Raw genomic sequence first — 9,403 nt, 5'->3', positions numbered from 1 at the left:
TGTCCTTGGGACAATAACCAGCTGAGGCTGAAGAGTGGAATCCAACCAGACAATAAACACTTTTAGAACCTGATTAAATCCAAGCAATTCATTCCAAAGATGAAGTAAATGGAGTGCTGAAAAACTATCTGACCTGGTCACATTTAATAGCAGAGCCAAAATCACAAGGCTTGCTGTGATTCCAGCTCAGTGATCCTCAGTGAGCACAGTTGACCCTTGAACAATGTGGGGGTTGGGGCACCAGCCCCCCATGCAATTGAAAACCCATAAATAACTTTTGACTCCCCCCAAACTTAACCCCTATACTTGACCAGGCCTTACCAATATCATAAACAATTAACAGATTTTTAAATATTTTATGTATTATATACTGTATTCTTACAGTAAACTGGAGAAAAGGTGAATTTAAGAAAGTCATAATGAAGGGTAAATAGATTTCATAGCACCATACTGTATTTATTTAAAAAAAACCCACATGTAAGTGGACCTACACTGTTCAAGGGTCTACAGTACTGTTGCTCTTTCCCCTAGAGGATCTGAGATCCACGTATATTACCTGCTTGTAGGCCCTATGACAAAGAAAGAAAACTAAGAACTTCTGTCTCTGCTCCATTTGTTTTGTTAGGCCAGAAATTCTTGGGGACTGCAAGCCAGTACGGAAGTGGAGACAAGCCAGAAACTCAAAGTCCCAGGATTCCTCAGTAAGGAACGACCACACCTACAGTCTAAACTCTTGGTGCTTTCTGTACAAAGCACTGCACATTCCCAACCTCCACAGACACTCGCATATGCAGCTGGGTTATGAACAAACATACTGATTTTTCCTTTGTTAATGGTCTTTCCTCTACCTACACAGGCATTTAGGGAATAAGAGCCTCTGTGAGACCCTGATGCTGGAGGAGAGGTCATAGAGAACATTTACAGATGGCAGGAGGTCAGCAGAAGCTCAGAACTCTCTTCCTGGCTCTCTTCCCAAACGCCAAAATGATTATGGCCATGGCCTTCAATACATTGCTTTTAAAAAAGTGCAGGCTCTGTCCAGATGGACATGGTGTCACACAAAGGATGTCCTGGCTATGCTCTGCTTCAGTGTAGTAACGCTGATTTGTGAAAATATTTGAAATCTTTAGCTTAGACACAAACACACAGTATCATAGCTTCATTATACCTCAAGTCCAGGAATATCTTACCTAAAACTCTCCAGGGGAAATATTTGGTTCCCGTTATACCTTGGAGATGTCAAAGACAGAACTACAGTGTAAGTAACTAAGATAGGAACTACATAAGGAATGCAACAGTAACAAGAGAAACACATGAGATCATTCTCTGTAAAGGTAGTGGGAAACAAAATCAAGATTGTCTAATTTAAGGATAAGGAGAAAGACGGTGGCAACTGAACTGGATTGGGGACAGCAAGGCTGAAATGCTGAGCAGGTACCCAGAGTCAGAAATTCTGACTTGCAGAAAGAACCAAAAATGAATCCACTGTCAAAGGTCAAAAACACACATAATGTCAATGACAACTGAAGTCAAGAACTTACCAAGGCTTCCCTCTGCCCTGACAAAGATCTTGGATTAGCTCCTCCGTGTTTCCGTGAGGGAGAATGCTTCCAGAAACCAGTGGGAAGAGAGGCAAACTCTCCTTTGTGTGTCCCTGTGGACACTACATTTAAAAATTCCCTAGAGTCTGTATCTGGCATATATGTGGGTGTCATAACCAAGTCCCCAAATTCATGGATTCCCAAGCCACACATCTGTTCTATACAGGCCTATCAATCCTGGCTATCGCATCACCTTCCTGGGAGCACAAATGAAGTATCAGGCAGTTGGCTGTGGTCAAAGAGGACTTGTCTGTTGCCTCTCAACTAAGAGAGGTTTCTTACTGAGGCAGAGATTTTACTAGTGCACCATTTGGACAAGTACTTTTCCTGCTTATTGATTCTTTGGTAATTGTAATCTCTTAGAACTAAATATAACAACATTTCATGAGATTGTGTTTAAGTGTGCTTTTTCTCTTGTTACATTCAACCCTCTCAGAAGCTCAGTTAATGTTCTTGATTTAAGGAGGGAACCCAGGAGGCAGGCTCGGCTGTATATAATAGGAAAAACTAAAGCTCAAGAGAGGGAAGCATCTAGTTGGTCCCTCACTTGGGATACCAGGAAACCCTGGATTTGCACTGGGAGCCCTTTCACAGCAGGCACAGCTCAGCACCAACTCCGACTTCATTGGCAGGAACAGGAGACCTGTGGTAAGACCTATTGCAACCTCTAGTCATTAATACGCAGGATTTTGGTGTCTACATTCAGTTAGCCCAGGCTACTCATTTGGTTCTAGGTAAGGCTTCTTCAGAAATGGGTCTTATAACAAGGAAAAGACCCAAACCTTCCGAATCTAGCACTGGTTACTCAATTCAAAATCATGCAGTTTTTAAGTACCATGTCCTCGTGGAAAAAGTACACCAGTGGTGAGGAAATGTCAGCCCTCCCCACAAGGCAGTGTGTAACAGACGAATCAACAGCATGTACATGATTTGCAAAAAGGGAGCTCAGAAAAGCTTTTCAGGAAGATGTGGTGAGCAGTTTTCATTAGCCCTTCACATCTGCAGGTTTAATAATTTGGTTAATTCTCCACCTTCCTTCCTGCCTGAAGCTACTGGCTGTTTTGCTATTAAGGCTAGAGTCTAACCAGGCTGAACAGGACTATGTCCCTTCCTCCCACATCCTGCTTCTTCATTTTAAGTCTCTGCCTCAGAGTTTCACTTCTGGTATGGTGAGCGTTTAAGCACTTTCTGGACACGTACTGTGAACAACTATAAACTAGGCAAAAAACCCCAAAAACCAACCAAACAAACAAACAAAAAAAATGCACAAAAAAACCAAAAAAACCTACCCAAAGGCACTGGAGAACAAACGAAACAAGCAGACAAACTCTCGAGACAGATTGAAACTTAGAAGAAGAAGAAAATGGCACAAGGTGAATTCCCATTTTTATGGCTTTTAGGCTGACTGAAAACTGCAGTTAAAGAGTCAGAGGAACCACAGCTGCTAGAAAGTGAGGGGGGAAAATCTCAGAAGAAAAGAACCAAAGAAAAGAGAAACTCAAATTCTATGAACTCTATGCAAATCTCTGGTGCGTCTCTGAACCACACACATGCACAGCGGACTCCATCTAAAGATAAAAAAACTGAATTGGGATTTGAGATGTGGCCCAAAACACAATTTACAGTGTGAGTCCAATTAAGTTAAAATATCTGCTAATACAAAAAAATAATAATAAAATAAAATAAAAAATCAGCACTATGTTGAGGAATATAACAGAATCCACAACACAAGCATTTACAACATTCAGTTGTAAACAATCTAAAATTACTCAGCATTTGAAGAACCTGAAAAATAAGACTCTTTCTCTAGAGAAAAGACAAACAATGGAGACCAACTCTGAGATGATTCAGATGTTGGATTTAGCAAAAAAGAATTCTAAGGTAGTTATGCTCTGCTATGTTCTATAAAGTAAAATGCTTGTAATGAGTAAAAACAGGAAATCTCAGCAAAGAAATTATAAGCAGAGGAATATATACTACCATTAGTAACCCATGGCTACCGACATTGTGACGACAAATGAGATGGGGATTAGGAAATAACTCTTATTCAGGGGCACCTGGCTGGCTTAGTCAGTAAAGCCTGTGATCTTCAATCTCAAGGTCATGATTTTAAGCTCCACAATGGGCATACAACCTACTTAAAAAAAAAAAAAAAGAAAAAAGAAAAAAAGAAGTAACTCATATTCAAAAGTACCTCCGTTCAGCGGGAGATTTTTATTTCAAATGACTTTTATTTGTACTAAGACTAAATTCAAATTTGCTTGCTGACACTATAGATAGTTTTTGCTCTTTAGGAGACTTGACAAGAGAGGTAGAAATAATTTAAGGAAGCTTGGAGGGGAGATTTTACATATAGATACTTTTATTTAGTGAGGATGTGAAAGAGAGCTTTTCTGTTTGGCATTCCTGGTATTCAACACCAGGCCTGCTACTGGTTCTCAATGGATCAGATTCTTCTCTCAGAAGGTAGACCATATGCTATGAAATGTTCTTGCCATTCATCTAAAGGAGGCAGGCTCCTGAATATGGGGAACGTCTCTACAAGAAGAGTGATGTTCAGAAAGAAAGCATAGGGAGGGCATCAAAGTCTTATCTTTGGAAGTGATTTTCTCATGGAATTACTAAAAGAAGTATTTGGAAGAGCTAACCCCAAGTCCATCTTGGGTCTCACAATGGCTCAATCTAGCAAATTCTATATACTATGAGCTATGTACTTGAGAAACGGAGCCAGCTTCTCAACCCCAAAGGTTCCTGGTGCTCTCAAAATCAGGACATGATAAGAAAGGGCACATATTGTTTCCTCGATAAAACAACAGGGTTCAACCCACAAAAAGTTGACAATAGCCACAATAAGAAATGTTACCATCGAGCCTGAAATTGTTTGTTTTGGAAATGGATGTGACAGTTCCTCTGCGACAAGAAGTGTGATTATTTAGTTCAATTAAAAAAATAAACAATTCCCAAAATAAGAAAATAAAAGTACCCAGAGTGTATTCCTCTTAACTCTGTAATGCATATCAACTAAATTCAGTTTTCAGTGTTAAAATGGACTAATGACTGTTTGACCTAAGAATTGAGTAGGTAATCAGAAAACAGAAAAAAAAGGGCAGAAAAACTAGAAAACTGTAAAGCTGACCACACTGCATCATCCAACAATGGAAAATTCTAGAAACTTCACAAAATTCCTCTTTTTAAAATTTATTTTTTGTTATCAAAGAGAATGTCCAGAAACATTGAGTACTAAAGATCCGTTCATGGCATTGTTTTACAAAAGTTTCTAATGGAGGGTGAATATTTTATTTTCTGATGTACCCTTCACTTATTAATGATGAAGTGGATGAACTGATGCAATTACTTAAAAAAAAAAAAATCCAGACAAAAACATCCATTCTCATTCTGAATCTGCTGACTGGAGTGAATTCAGTGGTTACAATAGCACCACTGGCTAAGAATCAACCTCCCCACAGTAGGGAGCTATTCGGGTCTTCTCGTTAGGTCACGTAGGTCTCTCAGATATAGGCACCATGTTTGAAGTCTCACACAAAATGTCTGTGTCACTTAAATTACACAATGTGGCAGTGTTTGTCTCATGGGGACATAATCTTGAAAGAAGGGGCACAGTAGAAAACAGCCTGTTTGTATGTTATATGTGAGTACATTATTGGACTGTGCATGAGTTTAAGGGCGCTATAGCCCTCGTTAAAGAGTAATTCCACCAGTGAAGCATCTGTCATTTCCAGTTGCTCCTGGTGCTTGAAGTTGTTTACTCATTTCACCATGTGTTGTAAGGTCAGGGTCGTCTTCATCTACTGTTTGGCTCAAATGATTTGAACTGAGTTCAGTTGTCCCTCTTTTCCATCAAAGTTTTATTTCTCAGCCTCAGGATATGTAGGGTACTTGACTGTTTCTATCTTCTCTCGGACTTTGTAGGAGGGATATAGGCCCGTCCTTCCCAGTTTCCTGTTGACACCTTTTGAATAGCCATCCCAATGATTTCCAGCCACACCAATGATATCTCCAGGTTCCATGGGGATTTCATCTGCTGTTCGAGGTTGGTGAGGGTAAATGGCAATCTGGTTGTGTGCATTTTGGCCCCCAAAATAGTAGATGTCATCCAAAGAATGGAAGTTTGCAGAAGCATCAGGATGAAGTGTTTGCATGATTTCATAAGCAACTCGACAGACCTTGGGAAAGAATGAAAAAAAAAAAATGTTAGTATACATAAAATCTCCTTTATATCAATCTGAAGGCCCTTGGCCAAATAGACTAGGACTAGACCAGGACTAGGACTGAGAAGATGAGAAGTAGTAGATTCTAGTTGTAAGGGCCTACTTAGCCAGAGTGAGCCATTTTGTTGTTTATACAGTAAACTTAGATTGAACCCGCCTCTTCCCCTCAAGAGGAAAGCGCTTAGAAACAGAATTGGTGAAATACGGCCAAATAGCCCCCAATAACGGAGCACAGATACCAGGACATGTCAGGCTGGGCAGAGATAACGGAGCCCAGATACAAGGATGTGCCCGGCCAGGTGGAAATGTCCAATCAGTAAAAGCGCACGTATTACCTCCCTACCTGCCAAGGATGAGCCAAGCCAGGTGGAGACATCCAATCAGGAAAGCACCTCCCTAACCACCCAAGAATGTGGGCCCAGCCTTTTGGGCGTCAATTCTGACCAGAGTGATAGGCTAGTTCAAATAACTACTATAGGGTGAATTATATTTCAATTGGCCACCTGTGTGTGGCCAGGTTCCACCACATGGCCTTTGCTTTATAAAAGTTAGTCTGTGAGGCTGGGAGGGGTCACCTCTTTGCAAGAGACAGCCCTGGCCGGTCAGTTTGATTCTCGATGCTTGGCGCAAAATAAAGCCCTACTTAACTTTCGCTTTGTATCAGTCTCGTCCTTTTGTCCATGGACCCTTTCACTAGTCACAGGTTTTTAGTCCATTTGCTCTCAGGTATGGTACAAGTCAGTCTTCATCTTTGTGCATAATTGTCTCTCTCTCTCTCTCTCTCTTTTTTTAAAAATAAAAGATTACTGGGATGACTGGGTGTCTCAGTTGGTTAAGCGGCTGCCTTTGGCTCAGGTCATGATCCCAGGGTCCTGGGATCGAGTCCTGCATCGGGCTCCTTGCTCTGCAGGCTCCCTGCTTCTCCCTCTGCCTCTGCCTGCCACTCTGTCTGCCCGTGCTCACTCTCTCTGACAAATAAATAAATAAAATCTTAAAAAAAACCATAAAAGATTACTACAACTAAAGTCTCTCAGAGAAAAAAAAATATAATGCAAAGTACTTTAAAAATATGAATCAGTTAATTTTAATGAACATTTATTAAGAGTCAAACAGTATACCTCATGTTGGGCCCTGGTGATAGAAAAATGAGTAAGACCTCATTTGTGCCCTTGGAAGGATTTTAAGGTTGTACATTAGGATTATAAATACTTTACTGCTGCTACACACACCCCACTTCCCCTCATCGAGTCTCAGTCAATCACATACTCTTTTTTGCTAGGTTTGACTTAATCTCAGAACTCTTCTCAATAGAAATTCATGTAATTATTGACAATCAACGAGCATTGGCAAGTGAACTAAAACATATCTGTCATTTCCGTTCTAAAGAGTTTAAAAGCCCTGAGTAGATATTAGCATTCTGTAACTAAAGTAAGACAGACTTGCTTCGGTGAAGATACAACTCCCTGATGCATTTAAGTCTACTTAAAAGATTCCTCTGTCAGGGGCGTCTGGGTGGCTCAGTGGGTTAAGCTCAGATCATGATCTCAGGGTCCTGGGATCTAGCCCCGCATCGGGTTCTCTGCTCACTAGGGAGCTGCTTCCCACCTCTCTCTGCCTACTTGTGATCACTCTCTCTGTATAAATAAATAAATAAAATCTTAAAAAAAAAAATTTCTTCTGTTCAAAGAGTACCTCCTATACCCACTGGATGGCTGCTGAAATTCCACAATATGAACTTTGTACACTGAGCCTGCTGCATGGTGACAAAGTTTATAACGATTTTCATAGGGAGTAACATTTTAAGCAATTACTAAATACGCAATACAGTAAGTGGGTTTTAGTTTTCTAAGAATAGGTGAAGACAGAAGAGAGAATACTATCATTTTGCTTAGAAAATTCTTCCAGGGGTGCCTGGGTGGCTCAGTTGTTAATGTTGGGTCAGTGGGCTCCAGGAGTGCAGGAGGAACAGTAAAAATGACCACTGCATCCCGCCGTCTTCCAGCACCCCCCTCCACACCTTTCCTTAACCCTTGACTCTCCCACCAAAAGAATGTATGCCCAGGTCACGTCTCCATAGGTAACCTGATACCTATGCAGGAAACAGAAGTATCAGGACCCCCCACCCCATACCCTCCGATCACCAAATACCCTACCATATATGGATGTGAGCCCATGCCCTACCTTGGCCCGATAAAAAACCCCTGTCAACTCCCTCCCAGTGCGACTTCCCCTACTCCCCTTTCCGGAGTCCAGGAATCTTGTCTGAGGGTGCCCACTTCCTCCCAGCACGACTTTCCTGGTTCCTCTTCTCCTGAGCCCTGAAACTTCGCTGGAGAGTGCCTTTAATAAGTCTTGCCTTGTGCCTACCTCGCCCGGTGTCGTGTTTATCTCGCCTATAAAACCTTAAGTGTCTGCCTTCGGCTCAGGTCATTATCCCAGGGTCCTGGGACTGAGTCCTGCATCTGGCTCCCTGCTCAGGCAGGAAGCCTGCTTCTCTGTTTCCTGCTTCCCCTGCTTGTGTTCCCTCTCTTGCTGTCTCTCTCTCTCTCTCAAATAAATGGATAAGATCTTAAAAGAAGATGGAGGAGAAGAGAAGGAGGAGAAAAAAATTCTTCGATTATAAATATTGTGAACAGAGAACTCAAGTCAAATTTTCCCAAATCTCCAGTTGTGATTGTCTCAGTTAATAAAGCTTTATTGTCACGATGCCAATACTTTTGCATTTATTAAAAATGATACTACTAACAGTAATTGTTACCCTGCTCATTGGAACAAAATTAGGATTACCCTGCAGTCCTTTAAAACTCTTGTATTTATGAGATCAAAAACTAAATGGAGATGCTCATCCTTAACTACTATGAGCAAACGAAATCTGATTGGTTTAAACATCACCTTAACTTCTTAAAAAATCTGAATTTCAGGAACTGCAGGAAAGCTTTTCATATGCCATATGTAATTTGCAAATAAAACTAAGTTTAGAAAATATTTTAAATTTTGCAAATATGGACTAACATAAAAAGAAGAGTAAGTGATCAACCCCAACTCTAGTGCTACAATTTCAACTAGTCATAGAACCAAGACAATGACTTGCCTTGCAAGCCTACTACGCCATCAACAAACTAATTTTACATTGGGGACTTGGGGATGTCATGGTACAATTGAGATCACTGGTAGAATACTGAGACTGTAACAAAATTAGGGTCAAAAAATTTTGGAATGGGAATTCCAAAGTCAGCCGAAGGCCCACAGTGGACAAGCAAAATCAAGTGGAGATTCTGGAAAGGAAGAAACTAAGTAATTAAAACAAAGCAGCTCCAATAATAGCAAAATATAGTGACAATAACAGAGGCCAGTATTTTCCGAGTTTTTGCTGTCAGACATTGTTTTTAGGTATTGTTGAATTTAACCCTCTAAGTAGCTCCATAAATTCTATCGTGCTCATTTTACTTCATCGACTTTCTTCATCTGTTTGGCTCAAATGATTTGAACTGAGTTCGGTTGTCCCTCTTTTCCATCGAAGTTTTATTTCTCAGCCTCAGGATATGTAGGGTACTTGACTGTTTCTATCTTCTC

General features: G+C 40.8%; 1 protein-coding gene across 2 annotated transcripts in view; it reads right to left on the bottom strand.

Annotated features, from left to right (window-relative positions):
- Window positions 1-4,783: 4,783 nt before the first annotated feature.
- Window positions 4,784-9,403, bottom strand: part of FUT8 (fucosyltransferase 8) — a 194,694-nt gene continuing 190,074 nt past the window's right edge. For both annotated transcript variants that reach the window (XM_059373408.1, XM_059373407.1), the window contains exon 9: window positions 4,784-5,785. In XM_059373408.1, coding sequence (XP_059229391.1) covers window positions 5,468-5,785 — 318 coding nt within the window. In that variant the 3' untranslated portion in view covers window positions 4,784-5,467. The remainder of the gene's footprint in view (window positions 5,786-9,403) is intronic.

This window comes from Mustela nigripes, chromosome 13 (genome assembly GCF_022355385.1).
Source record: "Mustela nigripes isolate SB6536 chromosome 13, MUSNIG.SB6536, whole genome shotgun sequence".
NCBI lineage: Eukaryota > Metazoa > Chordata > Mammalia > Carnivora > Mustelidae > Mustela > Mustela nigripes.
Note: the sequence above shows the minus strand (reverse complement) of the source record. Positions and strands in the feature narration are given on the sequence as shown.